An 18168-nucleotide genomic window follows, 5' to 3' on the forward strand; every position below is an offset into this window, starting at 1 on the left:
ATTTAAGTTTCACTATTGTCTGGTAATGTCTGTTATTGATAATTTTATTTCTGCTCCAGAATCAGTTACTGCATGCATTGCTTTTAGTTGTCATTTTCTCAGCCTTTAAATGTCTTTCATAACGTTAACATTTTTGAAGAGTACAGGCATGTTATTTTGTAGAATGTTCCTCATTTTGTGTTTGATATTCCCACATGATTAGATTCAGGTAATACATTTTTGGCTGGAATATCACAGAGGCAGTATTTTGGTTCTCTTAGTGCCTTATATCAGGAGGCACATAATGTTGGTTTTTACCACTTTAGGAGACATGTATTGTCATTCTGTCTTATTTTTGGGTGATGTTAATTTGATCACATTACTTGGTTAAGATTGTGCCTGCTGTGTTTTTTAACTGCAAAATTATTTTCCCATTGTAATTAAAAAGTAATTTATGGGAAAACGCTTTGTGTACTAGTCCTCTTTTAGTTATACAAGATAGTAGAATGTATTTTGACATATGTTCATGGAGTATAACTTTCCATTCTTGTGGTTGTACATGATGTGGAGTTACACTGGATGTGTGTGCATATATGAACATAGGAAAGTTATGTCTGATTCATTCTACTGTGTTTCCTCTTCCCATATCCCTCCCTTCCCTTTTCCCTTTGTCTAATCCAATGAACTTCTGTTCCCCACCTCCCTCCCCCATTGTGTGTTAGCATCCACATATCAGAGAGAACATTTGACCTTTGGTTTTTTGGGATTGACTTATTTGACTAGCATGATAGTCTCCAGATCCAGCCATTTACCAGCAAATGCCATTAAGTCATTCTCCTTTATGGATGAGTAATATTCTATTGTGTATATATACACATTTTCTTTATCCATTCATCTGTTGAAGGGCATGTAGGTTGATTCCCATAGCTTAGCTAGTGTGAATTGAGCTGCTGTGAACATTGATGTTTGCCTAATAGTTTTAACATCTACTAATTGTTCTGACCTGAATCAATATATTTCTATGATGATTGAAAAATAGTGATTTTCTAATTCCATTTATATTTAGTAATTGGCATTCTACTACAAGGAAGAACATTCCATTCTTCCTTATTTGTTTATTATTATATGGAATCATAGATTTTAATTTTGTTTAATAGGTTACACTTTTAATTTTGTTTAGTAGGTAATATTTATTTTGATACTCAGATTGTTCCAGAAATTTGATCCAGAGGCAAAGGACATTTAACCTTCACAATGGCAAGACTTCTACCTTTGGCTCACTGATGTATTCTAAGTGTTAGAATGGTGACTGGTATATAAGAGTGCTCAAACGTTTTCTGAATGAATGAACAACTTTTAATAGGATATTTTAGCCACTATCTAAAGAGTATATTCCCAAAGGAGGAATGGAGGAAATCCAAGAGTCTATTTAGAAGGCCATTATAGTAATTCAAGTGAGAGATGATGCTGGCCAGGACTGAGGAGGTAATCATGAAGTGGTATGAAATGATTGGAGTTTGGGATCTAGTTTGAAGGTGATACAATGGAAGTGATGTTGAATCAAAGAGCACATATCCCATGTAGAGTGAATAGCCACAGCCTGCAGTTCATTTCTTGTGGGAATACTGGCCTTATGTTACTTAAACTTTTTAGTTTTTTACAAGGACCCAGAATTTTTTTTTTTTTTTTAAACATGAAGTCTGTGATTTTTAAATGTTGACAGCAGCATTTTTGCTAAGTCCTGCAGGCCAAACAAAAAGCATCTGTAAGGTGACTGTGGTTCTTGAGGCTTCACTTTGTAACTTCTGGTTTAAAATAGAGTCTTGTGTCAAATAATGACTTTTTGGTCAATGGCAGACTGCATATATGATGGTGGTCCCATAAGATTATATAATCTAGTCATAGCTATCTTTGTGTAAGTACACTGAGATGTTTATACAAGGATGAAATTGCCTGATGATGCATTTTTCAGAACATGTCCCAATCATTAAGTATCATACAACTATACTATATAAAGTTGCAGACTCTTGTCTGTATAGGTCATTTCTTTCCTGGATGTTTTTTGGCTGAAGCTTAATGAAAATACTTTGAAACAGAGATTTGATTGACTAGCATAGGCTTGTCTGGTTTAGAACAGAAGAGAAAAGAGGAAACCAAACTAAATAGTTAGGGTTTTAGAAGAGACAGCTGGTATTTAGTTTCCTGAAATGCAATGGGGATGTATAGAGGCAAGGACTGAAATAATATGATGAGGGGCTGAGATTGTGGCTTAGTGGTGGAGCGCTTGCCTAGCACATGTGAGGCACGGGGTTCAATCCTCAGCACCACATAAAAATAAATAAATAAAATCGAGGTATCTACAACTAAGAAAAATTTAAAAAAAAAAGAAATAATATGACAAATATGATGGAAAAGAGTAATATTATTCCATTCGAGATCCTTCTGTATTTTCCAGAATATGGGTTCTTATTTCATAATAAGAGTTTTAAAAGGTATGAATGCAGTTGACAAGATTTGTGTGTAAAATGGAATTGAATTCAGTTATGCTTAGCATGGATGAGAAAAAGCTTTTTCCAGAAATTTCCTGGGCATTGCTAAGGTATGACTCAGTTTGAAGTGGAGTAGATTGCCATTTGTTGGATATATCTTATGCTGTTATTAATAATATACTTGAAACAATTCAGGTTGGTTTTCTTAAAATGATGTTTTTAAATTTTTGATTGAAATTCATCATCCTTTTGTAGATGAAAACCTCTGTGGCTCAAAATATACCAGTACCACTGCAGTTGGTGTTGCCTGCTTCATGTCCTGCCTTCAGAATAGAAGAGTTACTCAGGGAAAAGGAATCCAGACTAAATTGCAAGATTCAGTGTGTAACCCTTTCAGTGACTTAACTGATAGATTTGAGCAGTGTTTTGTTTGTTTGTTAGGTTAGTTTATGTTTTATTTTGGTCCATATGGAAAAATTTTAAATAGTATTATTTTTTAGTGGTGCTTTATTTTCGTGGTGCTGGGGATAGAACCTAGAGCCTAATGCATGTCAGGCATGTACTCTACCGCAGAGCTAAAACCCCAACCTTAGTGGTTGTTTTAAAGTAATGTGTAGAACAAAATCTCTTTACCTGATGTGGCTTAGTAGGGTTGTTCATAGCATACTTGAAAAAGTCAGTTACGTCTGGAAATCCTAAAAATGATATATGCATTTATTAAACATTTTAACTTAAGACATGTAACCGTAGTCACCAATCTTTTGATGATGAGTCTAGGCATTTCCATTGATTAGGGGTCCACAAATTAGATGTCTGTCTTGCTTTTCTTACATAAACCACACTCGTAATATGTTGTTTAGGTTTCTAATTACTCTTTAAAATTTGCTTTTTAAGTGGAATGTGAACTTAACCGTGCAAAAAACCTGAGTGAAGACTGCCTCTAGATTTTTGCAGTTTCCCCTAGTTGTTTTTGCTTAATTGCCTCTTGGTATGCCTATTCAATTACAATATTTTTTTTAGTGATTTTGCATTTACTCAGTCTTTTAAAAACATTTTATGTGTTTAGAAAAACGACCATTCTTTTCTATTTTTCTTTTTCTCTCCCTCTACCTCTCTCTCTCTTTTCCCTTTTTTCTTTTTTTGGCACTGGGGGTGCTTTACCTCTGAACCACATTTTTTAAAATAGGCTTTTGCTTATATCTCTTGGCAGTCTCTGCATCCTTGCGTGGATGCCACAGATTGCTGGATCCCTGAGGCATTATTTTTTAGACTGTCCTTCAAGGTGGGATGTTGCTTTAAAAAAATTAATGTACAGGAAGAAAACCCACAATTAGACCAAAAAGCCAAAAAATTTGAAATTTAATTTAATTTGCTAATTCAAACTTTACATGACGAGAAAGAGGTTAACCTTGAAAGGAATTATTATCTCTTCCAAAAGAATTTTGTTTCTGGGAATGCCACAGATAAGTGCATCACAGGAATTTCAAACAAGTGCATCTTCAGAGATTTCAATCTGAGGCAAATAAAATTATCCACCCTCCCAGAAACAAATGGTCTGAGTTTCAAATACTAGATTACAGTCATCATGAAAGATAGACTAGAACAAGATTTCTGTACTGTTAAAAACCTTGCTTTTATGGAATAGTTAAAGCCTTTCTTTTTAAACTCTAGCATGCCCTGATTTGTCCTTATGGAGTAGATGTTCCCAGACCCTGCAGTTCTGTACTGAATAGAATATCCAGTGTCCAGGAAGCCTCACAACAATGGCATTTCAGGAACTGCCATACTCAGAATATCTGTTGGTACACTGTGAGAAGTTACTGTCCTTAAACAGAACTGTCAGGAATGCCAGCCACATGAAGCAATATTATCTGTTTTACTGACTTCAGGTGAGGGAAGGAAGAAGCTTTTTGCTTTTCTTGTGATTAAAATGACTTCTGGTACTTACCTTTTTTTTTTTTTAATCTAGAAATTGTATGTGTGTACACTGAAAGAAGGGAATATTCTGTCAAATGTTTATTTAGGATATGTGTTCAAGCAATGTGTGGAGTATAGTGGAGATGGATTTAAATATCAGTTGAAGGTTTTCTCCCATGCCTTTGCACTCCTTTGAAATATTAATTTTTAATTTTAAAATAAATTGTTACATTTGGGATTCTTAAGATGCTTGTTCTTGGGTGGATTATTTATAGATATTCTTATCTCAGTGGGGGAGCAATCCTTTGTACTAAATTGGTTTTTTTTTTTTTTTTTTTTTTTTTTTTTTTTTTTTTTTAATGGTACTGGGGTTTGAATTCAGGGCCTCCCACAAGTATTCTCCCCTAGCCCATTGTTTATCTTTTTTTTGGGACAGGTTTCACTTTGTTGCTCTTGGACTCAAGTGATCTTCCTACCTCAGCATCCTTGGAACTATAGGCACATGGTACCAGGATCTCTGAGCTCGGTTTTACTCACTGATTGGCTATATCACTGATCTGTCAAGTGCATTAGTTTCCCCAAAGAAGCATATAGGCAATTTCACGCAGTTACTCAAAATGTGGTTTTTTTTTTTTTTCCTCTCCCTTCCCTTTTTGGTGGTACTGGGGATGAACCCAGGGTCTTCCACATGCATATGCAAGTGCGCTACCACTGAATTATATCCCCAGCCCATTTTAATTTTGTTTTGAGACAGTCTCTCAAAACTGCTGAGGCTGGCAGTGTATCCTCCTTCTTTAGTCTTCTATAGGTGTGTGCTGCTGGGCCTGACTCAAAATGTTTTAAAAAATGAATTTTAACTCTTTAATTCCTATTTATTTGAATTACTTACTTGATATCTTTCTACTCAAAATATACTTCTGATACCAAATACAAGAGGGTTTTCCTCATACCAATCAATTTTCCAGCTTTCTAGACGCAGTTTAATTAAATTCTGATACTACCTGAAGTTATTACAGACCCCACAGGGAGAGGCCCAGTCTTACAAAACTACCCCCTCTTAAGATGCCAATGGCTAGTCAGGGCCAAGCTGTTGACCTTCAGGCTATATATTTGGGAGGTTCCCACAATGCTCTATTTGTATTTGATAATTTGCCAAACTGGCTTACCAAATCCAGGGAAGTGGTTTACTTTTACTCATTTATTATCAGTAATGATACAACTCAGGAACAGCTAAACAGAAGAGATATATAAGAAAAGGTTTGGGGGTAGGGGCATATAGCCTCCATGCCTTCTCCCTGTGTTACCTCCCAACACCTTAATGTAGTTTGCCCAGATCTTTGAACTATCTTTCATGGAGGTTTTATTACTCTGTAGGTCTGATTGATGAAATCTTTGCTCACTGGTGATTACTTAAATCTCCAACTCCTCTCCTTCTCCTAAGATTGGGGTTGAGCTGAAGGTCCCAACCCTGAAATTGTGCCTTGGCCTTTCTGGTGACTAGCACTCATCCCGATGCTATCCAGGTACATTCCCTGCCTTCCCCATCCCAGTCACCTACAGTCATCTCAACATATAAAAGTTTTCAGGGGTATGTGAAGAACTGGGGATCAAGACCTAATATGTATTTAGCACAGTAATTAAAAGTTATTTACAGGTCATACTCTTTGATTAGCCAGGAGCAAGGCGATAGGCAGCTTTCAAAACTTAATTACTAACACTGTTTTGGCTTCCATGTGGAGTGAAGACTCTGACCACTGTTGCTTTTCTTTTTGTTCTGTGTCTTCCTGTGTAATTAAACATATGCATGCAACATATTCTGGGGTAGTATCTGGAGCAAGGTGTCCGTTATAATTTGTTTATTTCCACACTAAATTTTATTACTAACTGGACCTGTGTGTATGGGATAAGGGGATAGTATCTGGAGGAAGGGGCTGTTTATTATTTTTCTTTATTTCATATTAAATTTTATTATTAGTTAGACCTGTGTGTGTATGTGGAGGAATCTCTAAGTTGTCTCTGACACCTACGAGGTAGTCACACTGAGCATGTCCTTTCTGAAGTTTATCCTGATCCTTTGTAATGTGAAATTGCTTTGAAGGTTTTAACTTACTATTTGAGAAGCAAGTACCTCATTTTTGACTGGTTTGTGTGTGTTTCTTTCTTTCTTTTTTTTTTTTTTTTTTTTGACCTAGATTACCAGAGACTGATGACTGTGGCGGAGACGATTACAGCTCTCATGTTTCCTTTCCAGTGGCAGCATGTCTATGTCCCTATTCTCCCGGCTTCTCTCCTGCATTTCTTAGATGCTCCTGTTCCATACCTGATGGGCTTGCATTCCAATGGCTTGGATGACCGGTCAAAGCTGGAACTGCCTCAGGAGGTGAGAGCCTGAATATTGGTGCTCTGTTCCTAATCCAGGTTTTGAAGGGGGGAAGCTTTGGGATAATCCCAGCATGGTGTCACTAATTTTTTTTTTTTTTATTTTGGGGGACACGAATAACTTTTTAGGAAAAAAGTATAATCAGTAGACATTTAGCTCAGTTTATATTATTCCAGAGATATAATCTTTTATTACCTGACATTATAATTTTTAAAAAAATCGTCTTTTTATATACTTTGTCTTTTTTTGTACTGGGGATTAAATCCAAGGGCATTTTACCACTGAGCTATATCCCTAGTCCTTTTTATTTTTTATTTTGAGACAAGCTCTTGCTAAGTTGCTGAGGGTCTCACTGAATTGATGAGGTTGGCTTCAAACTTTCAATCCTCTTTCTTTAGCCTCTCATATTGCCGGGATTAGAGACGTGTGCCACTGTGCCCAGCATCATACACATTTTTTCAAACATGGTATTTTATATACTTTTTTCCTTCCAGTATGATTATTGAACCCAGGGGCACTTTACCACTGAGATATATCCCCTGTCCTTTTCATTTTTTATTTTGGAATAGAGTTTCACAAAATTGCTAAGTTACTGAGACAGATTGGGATTTCCTACCCCAGATTCCTGACTAGCTGGATTGCAGGTGTGAACCCTTATAAGCTGGGGTATTTTACATATGTACATTTATTTATTTATTTATTATGTGGTGCTGAGGATCGAACCCAGTTCCTCACACGTGCCAGGTGAACACTCTACCACTGAGCTACAACCCCAGCCCTATTTTACATACTTTTAAAAACATTTATTAGAGAAATGTTTTATTATGTAAAATTCTATAGATAAAATACACAAAAGAATATCACAGTGAATCCCTGTGTTCTCAAAATCCAGCTTCAGTTGTTCTCATATGTTGAGCTGAATTTTATCTCCTGATTTTTACTTTTCATTTCTTGTTATTTTAAACAAATCCCATATAATATAATTTAATAAATGCCTTAGAAGTTAGACACATATTGATAAGTCAGTGGTTTTCTTTTATAGGCCAGAGTTGGTCTATAGAAGTTGATCTGATCATAGTGTTTCTTGTGGTCCTGAGCCAGTTTTGAAACTCTCAAGACAAGGAAAGTCTTGAGAAAATACTTTTCCTTTCTTGCTTCTATTTCTTGCTTCATTCTAAAACAGGTTGTGAGCATGTTTAGAAAAAGATTATTTGGAAGCTGGAGATGTGGCTTAGGGGTGAAGCACTTGCCTAGCGTGGGCCAGGCCCTGGGTTTGATCCCCAGCATCAGTGATACACCAGCACCACCAAAAAAAAAAAAAAAGAAGAAGCTTGCTTCATTTTTAATTTTATGGTCTACCTTTTCATATTTTGTCACTGATAAGAAACTATATTCAACATCTTCCGCAATTAGAGAAATACAAATCAAAATTAGACTGAAATTTCATCTCATTCTAGTCAGAATTGCAGCCATCAATAATAAATGCTGGAGAGGATAAGGGGAAAAAGGAGCACTCTTACACTCTTGGTGAGATTTTAAATTAGTACAGCCACTAAGGAAATCAAGATTTCTCAAAAGACTAGAAGTAGAACCACCATATGATCTAGCTATACCACTCCTCAGTCTTTATCCTAAAGAAAAAAAGTCATTGTACTATAGCAATACATGCATACCTATGTTTATAGTGGCATAATTCACACTAGTCAAACTTTAGAATAAGCCTGGGTGTCTGTCAGTGGATGAATGGATAAAGAAGTTATGGAGTTTTATTTGGCTAAAAAGAAGATTGAAACCAGGTGTGGTGGTGTACACTTGTAATTATAGTGGCTTGGGAGATTAAGGCACATGGATCATAAGTCCAAAGCCAGCCTCAGCAATATAGCGAGACTCTAAGCAACTTAGTGAGACCCTGTCTCAAAATAAAAAATAAAAAGGTCTGGTGATGTGGCCTAGTGGTTAAATGCTCCTGGGTTCAATCCCTGGTACCAAAATAAAGGGGGGGGGGGGGGGTGGGAGGAAAGAAAGAAATTACGTCACTTGCAGGAAAATGGATGGAATTTGAGAGCATTAAGAAAAATAAGCCAAAGGGTCATGAGTTTTCTGTCATATGTGGAAGGTAAAGAGGGAAAAGGTAGGCAGGGGAATCTCCTGAAAATTCAAGGGAGACCAGTAAAGTAGAGGAAAGGGACCAGGGGAAGGAGGAAGGGAGGGAAAGGGCAAATCTTGGGAAATGATACTGACCAAATTGTATTGTTATTTCATGTGCATATATAAATATGTAACAAGGAATTCCACTATTATGTATAATTATAATGTACCAATAAAAAATATGGGGGAAAGGAGGATTTAAAAAAAAAAAAAAAAAAGGCAGGCCTGGGAAGAAGATTTTGGGAGTACACATAACTCTTGTTTCGTCTCTCTCTACCAATTCTTTTTTTTTTTTTTTTTTTGCGGTGCTGGGGATTAAACCCAGGGCCTTAGTGCTTGCAAGGCAAGCACTCTACCAACTGAGCTATATCCCTAGCCCTCTACCAATTCTTTTCCTCCAATGCTGGGGATTGAACCCAGGACCTTGCACATGGTAGGCGAGCTCTCTACCGGTCACCTCTAAATACTTTTTTTGCGGGGGATGATCTAAAAAATATATATACATATGGGGAATATGTGTAGGAGATCTCTGAACAAGAGAACATTCTCATAGAATTGCATAGGAACAAAACTCAATTGGGCATCTGGGAATTGTCCTTGGTGAATGCCCTGATAATTAGACCATATTTGTGATACTTAAATTATAGTCAAGTGCATGTTTTTGCTCCTTTTCCTCTTTCCTCTGGTTTAGAATAAAAATATCTTCCTCGACATTTCCTTCTCTTTCTCCTTTGATTCCTCTGAAGTTTTTGTTCTTTGGGGTGGCACAAAATTAATTAAAGAAAAAAAGAATTAAATGATGGAGAAAACTGTTGAGTTACTGGATTTTTTGTATACTTGTTTACTATAGCCATAAATGTTCATGAAGAGTAATATCAAAGACTGGAGAAAGAAACTTTTTGGTTTTTGCTTTAAGCAAATATATATATATTAAACATTTTTTATATTTTTAAATTTGTTCTAATTAGTTACACATGAAAGTAGAATGCATTTTGACACATCATACATAAATGGAGTACATGATGTAAAGTTAAACAGATTGTGTAATCATATATGCATATAGGGTAATACTGTCTGATTCATTCTACTATCATTCCTACCCTCATGTCCCCTTCCTTCCCTTTACTCCCCTCTGTCTAGTCCAAAATACCTCTATTCTCCACACTCCCCCTACTTATTGTGAATTAGCATCTGCATATCAGAGAAAACATTTAGCCTTTGGTTCTTTGGGACTGACTTATTTCTAAGCAAATGTATATTTAACATTGATAGCTACTTCTAGTTAATCTAATTCTGATTTTGTAAAGTCAAAATAAGGAATAACAAGAAATGATTGAAGATGGAAGTCCAAGGAGGGATGCTATATGCATAATCTGGTAAATAGGTTATTAACCAAAAAGGCAAATTTCTCAGTATACGTGGAACAAGTTTCTGGTTTTTTTTTTCTTTGGTACTGGGGATTGAACCCAGTGGCACTTAACCACTGAACCACATCCCCAGCCCTTTTTTGTATTTTATTTAGAGACAAGGTCTCACTGAATTGCTTAGGGTCTTGATAAGTTAGGACCTTGCTAAGTTGCTGAGGATGGTTTTGAACTTGCTATCCTTCTGCCTCAGCCCCCTGAGCTGCTGGGATTATAGGTATGTGCCACTGTGCCTAGCTTGGAGCAAGTTCTGTTCCCTCTTGGATCATTCAGCAATGATCTTTGTGTGCTTCATGTATGTGGATATATAAGAGGGTGCTTGGAGACCAGCAGTTTTCTTAATGGGACTGTTTGACCACTTTTGCAGCACTCCCCATCACTACTGCTGCCTTTGTACATGAGCTCCTGGCTTCTCCCTGGACTGCTTGGGAGAGAGTGGTGACACTGGGATGATAGAATACCAGTGTGTGCTTCATAAGTAGTTCGAGGGTCTTGGAGTCCCATTTCACCCAGGGTTTTCCTCTGAAAGTCACATATTTTAGGACAGTTAAGAGCTAGTAACCAACCTCTGCGATATTTGAATCTGTGTAGTCCCTATGGAAAATCCTAGACTGGGGAGAAGAGAGCTGTCCTTCTAAGGGAGAGAAGCACTATGAGGTTACAATAATTAAAGGGGAGTGATAGTGTCTTTGAAATGTAATTTTGAGGTATCTCAGAAATGATCATGTTTATAGTGAAAAAGTCAACAATAAAATTATTTCAAATTTTATTACCCAGAGATAACTAATTTCAGCATCTGGTGGATATTTTTTTTTTTTTTTTTTTTTTTTTTTTTTGGTACTGGCAATTGAACTGAGGGGTACTTACCACTGAGCCATATCCCTGACCCTTTCTATTTTGTATTTTGAGATAAAGACTTGCCAAGTTGCTGAAGCTGGCTTTGAACTTGGAATCCTCTTGCCTCAGCCTCCCAAGTCTCTGGTATTACAGGTGTGTGTCACTGTACCCAGCTGGTGGACATCTTTAAACTATGTGATATCTTAGCCAGGTGTAGTGACACACGTCTGCAATCCGAGTTACTCATGAGGTTGAGGCAGGAGGATCACAAGTTCAAGACCAGCCTTAGCTACTTAGAACAAACCATGTGGTATCTTTAAACTCTGCTTTGAGGCAGGACTAGGGATGTTCACCTGGTCTGTGCCAAAGGCCATCATCAGGGTAGCAAGGTAGGACAAACTTGGTTTCTAAAAGGGATTTCCTCCAGAGGGACAGAGAGTGTACATTCCCTAGCCCCCCAAATTGGAATTCATCAGTTGTTGCCCAATCTTTGGGCATCAAAAATCTATAAAAAGCCCTTTGTTTTTTTTTTTTTTTTTTTTTTTAAAACACCAACATATGAGCACTCAACTGACCCTGAGCAAGAGAAAGTGTTGAGCTGATTTTGTGAGGCATCCTTTGTTCTGTGCTTCTCTTTGAGGCTTCATTGTCTGAATCCAGGAAGGAGGCATTTCATCCACAGCCATGTCAGGGAAGTAAACAGGGGATATTAGAATAAAGAGGTATCACTTTTTTCTTTCTTGGTTGTTTCTTTCTTGCCCCTTCTTAGAACACTCTTAATAGTTTTTCCCTAGTAATCTGTACGTTGAGCGTCCCATCAGATGTGAGGATAGACTACTGGGATAAGCTGGCTGTGGTTTTCTTCTTAGTAGGGGTAATAGGGATTTAACCCAGAGGCCCTTTACCACTGAATATATCACCAGCCCTTTTTTATTTTTTATTTTGAGATAGGGTCTCATTATGTTGTTTAGGACCTTGATAAATTGCTGAGGCTGGTCTCAAACTTGAGATTCTCCTATCTAAGCCTCCCACGTCGCTGGGATTACAGGTGTGAGCACTGTGTCCAGTGCTGACTGATTCAGCATTAGAAACTCAGGGTTGAGAAAAGGACATTATGACCCCTCCACAGGAAGAGATTTGGGAGACTTTTGAATTTGGGAAATTCACATGATCAATTCCCCAGAGTGGCCAAGCTTCCCATGGCCCTTCCAACAATAGAGATTAACAGAGGAAAACTGATCACTTGGGGTTTAGTACATCTTTTAGGCTATTACTTCTCTCAAGAGCTAATAGGCAAGAACAGGGCTCTTGTCAGCTAAGGAAGGAGTACCCAAAGAGTTGGTGGTAGGTTTATAATTTGCTTCTGTTTGCCATATTTCTCTGTATGCTGGGAGAAAACAACATGAGGCTTGTATGAGCCTAGAAATTAAATGGCTTTCTTTTTCATTTTGCCTTCTTTCTCCTTCCTTTCAACCCATTTTTGCAAAGAATGTCTAGTAGTGTTTGTTGGAGGATCCTGTTTTATCTTCATATGGTCCATCTTTGTGATGTGTCTGAGCTACTTTCTCTTCTCGGCCACCTCTGACCAGGGGATATCCATAAATGTGGACTCATCATTTGGAGTTTATAAAATTCTTTATAGACACTCTATATTTGGTTCATAGCAATGGGAGAAAAGCCAAGCAAACATTGTTTAGTGGATTTAGTTTTTAGCTTCCTCTATATTTCCATTTAGAGAAATTGCTTTTTTTCCTCCAAGGAGAAGAGAACCAAGGAAATAAATGATCACATTGTGTGCCTCTCTGGTGGTCATAGTGTATTATTCTGATAGGTGCACGGATTAGGACCTGTGAGGCAGGTGATCTTTATGACAAGGTGAGTTCATTCTGTTTTTAGTATCTTTTTTGATTGGTTGGCCCAACAGCATTTATAATTTTAAAATCTTAAAAGGAATGAGCAAAAATTAGCCAATTTGGGGGCAAAAAGTATTTATTTGATCCTTTAACCAGGGAGGACTCAAAGTTGTTCTTGTGGAAGAACTCTAAAAAGTGAAATTTAAAGAGATTTTTCTAGTCTTTGAATTTCTTGAGTTGAGAAAGCTTTTTTAGTTGTATGTTGGTAGGCAGACTAATTTATTGATTCAGCAAATGTTTATTGAATGATACATGCAGGACCTGTAAAACATACAGTTTTAATTAGATTGAAAGTTTTTGAATAGCTATGTTAAGCTGGTCTTAATCATGTTACCCTCTTGCCTCTTTCAAAATATGATTTATTGGCACAGGGATAAACAGGTCAACAGAATGGCATTTTGATATACAATTGGAGATACCATGTCAAAGGAGAGACTACTTAATGATGATGCTAGAAAAATTGTATATTATAGTTTGTTTCTAGAATGTCCCCCCAAAAGCTTGTATGTTGAAAGCCTGGTCCCTAATGTGGCAAGATTCATAGGTTGGGTGTTTAGGCAATGATTGTATCATGAGAGCTCTGACCTCATCAGTGGATGAATCCATTTGATGGATTAATCATTGGATTTCCTGGGAGGTGATGAAAACTACAAGCAGGTGGGACTTGGCTGGAGGAAGTAGGTCACAAAATTGGGGTCTGTGTGACCTTGGAGATTCTGTCTGTTCTTGGTGCATGTGTGTGTGCGTGAGCATTCATATCTCTCTCTCTCTCTCTCTCTCTCTCCCCCTCCCCCTCTCCCCCCTCCTCCCCCTTCCTTCCCTTTCTTTCTCTCCCTCTATTTTTCTCTTTTTCTGCCATGAGTTGAGCAGTTTTCCTCTGCCCCACCCTCTACCATGATATTTCTTGCTTGAGGCCAACCAACCATGGACTGAATTCTCTGAAATTGTGCACCAAAATAAATATTTTCTCTTCTGAATTGTTTTTGTCAGGTATTTTAGTCAAGTAACAAAAAACTAAAAAATAGAGGGAAAATTAAACAAGGAGCCGTATCTCATGCCACAACAACCTCATGCCATAACAAAATCAATTTCAGATGGATTTAAAAAGTTTAAATGTCAAAAGCTCATGTTTAAATCTTCCAGAGAAGAAAATATCAATGAACACCTTTCTGACCTCTGCATAGAGAAGTATTATATAAACAAGGTACAGAAATCACTATCCATAAAGTAAAAGATTGACATATTTGATTTTCTTAATAAAGAAAAAAGATATCTTAAAGATAGCTAGGAGAAAATATGAATAACATCTAACTCATGAAGAGTTAGCATCAGGAAAATACAAAGTACCAGGTGTGGTGGCACAAGTCTGTAATCCCAGCAGCTCTGAATACTGCAGAAGAATCAAGAATTCAAAGCCAGCCTCAGCAACTTAGCAAGGCCCTACGTAACTTAGTAAGACCCTGTCTCAAAATTTTAAAAAGGTCTGGGGATGTGGCTCAGTAGTTAAACACCCCTGGGTTCAATCCCCAGTACTACCAAAAAAAAAAAAAAAAAGGAAAAAAAGAAAGAAAGAAAATTAAAGATAAATAACTATAAATTATTAAGAATGTTTGATAAGCAACACAGTAGAGAAATGGCATAAGAAATGAATAGAAATTACACAAAAATGTACATTTCTTAATTTCATTAGCAAAGAAGTATAAAGCGTATGTACCACGCAATACCATTTTATTCTTTCATTGACAAAATTATAGAAGTGTGAGAATACCAAGTTTTGAAAGGGATTTGAATCGGGTTGCATTAGAGTACTGGTAAAAATATAAATTGTTGCAATTACTTTGGAATGCAAACATGATCTACCTTAAAGTTGAGTATTTGTATACCATATAACAGTGCATAGGGAAAATGTTTTTCAGGAATAATGGGGAACCATGTTATGTAGTGATCCTGAGATAGGAAAGACTTTGGCACAAAAAGATTAAAGAAGAATAAAGAAGTTTAAAAGTATGAAGTGTATGACTTATGCAGGTTCCCGTTACAGGTGTAGGTGAATGACTGTGAGTATCGTACAGACCTATAAAGTCACTTTTCCTTTACTAAACTGCCACTTAGGGCTATGGGTGTACATGTGCACTGGGTTTGATCCTCAGCACCACATAAAAATAAAGATATTAAAAAAAAAGAACCACCATTTAATAAAGTCAAGGCAAGGTAGAGAAGTGTTCAGATTTACATTTGACAACATTTTTCTGCTAGGTAAGAATGTATGGTAATGGGTGATAGTGTCTAGCATATAGGATTTGTTTTTTTGTTTGTTTTGTATTCCAATGACAATAATAGCTTCTACCAGGATACTAACAATAGAGAAGGAAGAATTGGTAGTATCGATGTGGAATGTATTTAGAGGTGGAGGGAGAAAACATTATCTTGGATAATTTGGTGTGTGAAGTAAATATGAATATACTGAGCTGAAATCTCCTTTTGATCAGAGGCTCAGAATTTTTTCTTGGAATGTACTTTGTGGGTCAAAGCATATGAGCATATTCAGCTTTCCAGAGCAACATTATTTTTCCTCCAAAATGGTTATACTCATATGGAGCTTAAACTGCCGTATTAAAATTTCCCTTTGTATTATATTCTTTCATTTAATATTAAGGCGGTTTGCTTGATTTTTTTTTTTGCATGGAATGAGTATAGTCAGTGTCTTATTGTGATCTTAATTTTAACTTCCCTATTACTAAAGAGAGTATGCATCATTTATATTTATTGACCATTTTCTGTTTCTGTTTCCATTTTTCATTATTTACAGATTAATCCCAGTCCCTGGGCTATCTTGTTACAATATCTTCTAATGAGCAATTCGTGCTTATTTTAATTTGTCAATCTCTCTTTTGTGCTTAGTATTTTGTGTTTTAACAAATGCTACTCTATTCTGATATCAGAGATAATTTTTCTCTCATATTTTACAAAAGTTTTAAAGTTTTCCTTTCAAATTTAAATAATTAATATGCATAGAAATAGTTTCCATGAATGATGTGAGTTACAGATCTAATTGTATTTTTCCTCCTTGAATAACTTATTGTAAAGCATAATGTGTCATGTAGCCTTATGTCACACCGACCACTGATGCTCCTGTCGTGTGTCAGATTTCTATATCTGCATGATTCTAGTTTGGATCAATTGAACAATTTGTCTCTCTGATGTATTCAGTTGAAGCATTTGTCCCTGAACATTTGTACCTAAACATGGTAAAACCAAAAGACAATACATAATATTAGGTAACAGGAAAGTGTTCTGGTACATATAGTAAAAGAGAATTGAAGGTATTATTTCCAAATCAAAGTTTATTGCCACATAAATTTCATCAAATACGAGTCTACCTATGAGTTCAACACATCACAATGAACTCCTTTTATGGTTCTGTTCTTTGCTTTATGTTTGTTCCAATAGTATTTGATGTTTTAGATATGCACACCAAGAGGTGACATGAAACAGTAATTGGGATCATTATGGTTAACCTGAGCTTGTTGGCATCAAGGGAGTGTTGAGTGATGTTACAGGGTGTCTAGAGTGAATGTAGAACCTGACTGAATTATGCATTTTAAAACAGGCAGAAAAGTATGGGCACAGTGGTCATCAACAGTTTCCAAATAACCAACAGCTGGTTTATGGGTGGTATTTGTAATACTAAACACCCACAGAATTTGGTCCCCAGGAACATCCTTGCTGTGCAATTGAAGAATCAATTGAAGATTTTAACACTCGAGGACCAAATACTGTTTCTGTATTTCTCTTCTTCCTAATCTGTTTCATTGGTCAGTTCCTTCACAAATACTATATACATTTAATTAATACAACTCTATAGTAAGTCGTGATATCTGGTAGGGTAACTGTACATGCTTCAGTCTTTTTTTGGTACTGGGGATTAAACTCAGGGGCACTTGACCACTGAGCCACATTCCCAGCCCTATTTTGTATTTTATTTAGAGACAGGCTCTCACTGTGTTGCTTAGCGCCTCGCAGTTGCTGAGGCTAGCTTTGAACTCTGAATCCTCCTGTCTCTACCTCCTGAGCTGCTGGGATTACAGGTGTGTGCCACCACCCCTAGCTGCTTCAGTCTTCTTTAGGAAAGTTCAGCTGTCCTGGAATCATGGGATTTTTCCACATCAATTTAGAATGAAATTATAAAATTTCCTTAAGAAATCCTGTTGGGATTCTGATTGGAACTGCCTTGAATCTGAAGATGAATTTTGGAATGATTTGTGTCTATAAGGTACTGAGTCTTCTGTCCATTATTATAATCCTTAATTTGTTTAGGGACTTTAAATTTTTCAACAAATATTAACAATTATATCCATAAAAATAAGACCTTGAAAACATACAGAACAGTGTAAATATGATAAGCAGGAAACAACCCATACCCTTTATTAGGAAAATGGATAAATAAATTATATGTTGACATGGTGGAATATTATAGAAGATAAAAATTTAATATATCTACATGCAACAAAATGGCTGAATCTCAATGTTTTTTCCTTTTGAAATTTTTTTTGTAGTTGGGGATGGACAGAATGTCTGTATTTGTTTGTTTTTATGTGGTGCTAAGGATTGAACCAGTGCCTCACACAGGATAGGCAAGCGCTCTGCCACTAAACCTATTAATTTTGGTGGTGCTGAAGACTGAACCTAGGACCTTGTACAAGCTAGGCATTCATGTTGCCGACTGAACTACATCCCCAGCTCCCTGAATCTCAATGTTGGTTGAAAATGTGCCAAAATACTGCTTAAAGAATGATAATTCCAGGGCTGGGGTTGTGGCTCAGTGGTAGAGCACTTTGCTAGTATGTGTGAGGCACTGGGTTCGGTTTTCAGCACCACATAAAAATAAATAAAATAAAGGTCCATCAATAACTGAAATATATACATATATATTTTTAAGTACAAAATGATAATTCTAGTATAAAATTAAAAATCTTATATAAAATTTAAAAATTAACCCAAGGCAAAAAGTAAGTATAGTTACAAAAAATTGTTTAAAATTCAGGGTAGCTGTTCCCTGGGAGCAAGAATGTATAGGTTGG

At 36.5% G+C, this 18168-nt stretch overlaps 1 protein-coding gene and 1 long non-coding RNA gene across 4 annotated transcripts in view; one reads left to right on the forward strand and one right to left on the reverse strand.

The window, feature by feature from the left end:
• Positions 1-18168, forward strand: part of DENND5A (DENN domain containing 5A) — a 105739-nt gene that overhangs the window by 43504 nt on the left and 44067 nt on the right. For all 3 annotated transcript variants that reach the window (XM_079104254.1, XM_079104252.1, XM_079104253.1), the window contains one exon: positions 6578-6765. In XM_079104254.1, coding sequence (XP_078960380.1) covers positions 6578-6765 — 188 coding nt within the window. The remainder of the gene's footprint in view (positions 1-6577; positions 6766-18168) is intronic.
• LOC306640213 lies at positions 1568-6571 on the reverse strand. Its single transcript, XR_013757769.1, has 2 exons — positions 3375-6571; positions 1568-3332 (listed from the first exon to the last, which is right to left on the reverse strand). It is a non-coding gene; the product is annotated as an uncharacterized lncRNA (long non-coding RNA).

This window comes from Sciurus vulgaris (genome assembly GCF_902686455.1).
Source record: "Sciurus vulgaris genome assembly, chromosome: 11".
NCBI classification, from domain to species: Eukaryota; Metazoa; Chordata; class Mammalia; order Rodentia; family Sciuridae; genus Sciurus; species Sciurus vulgaris.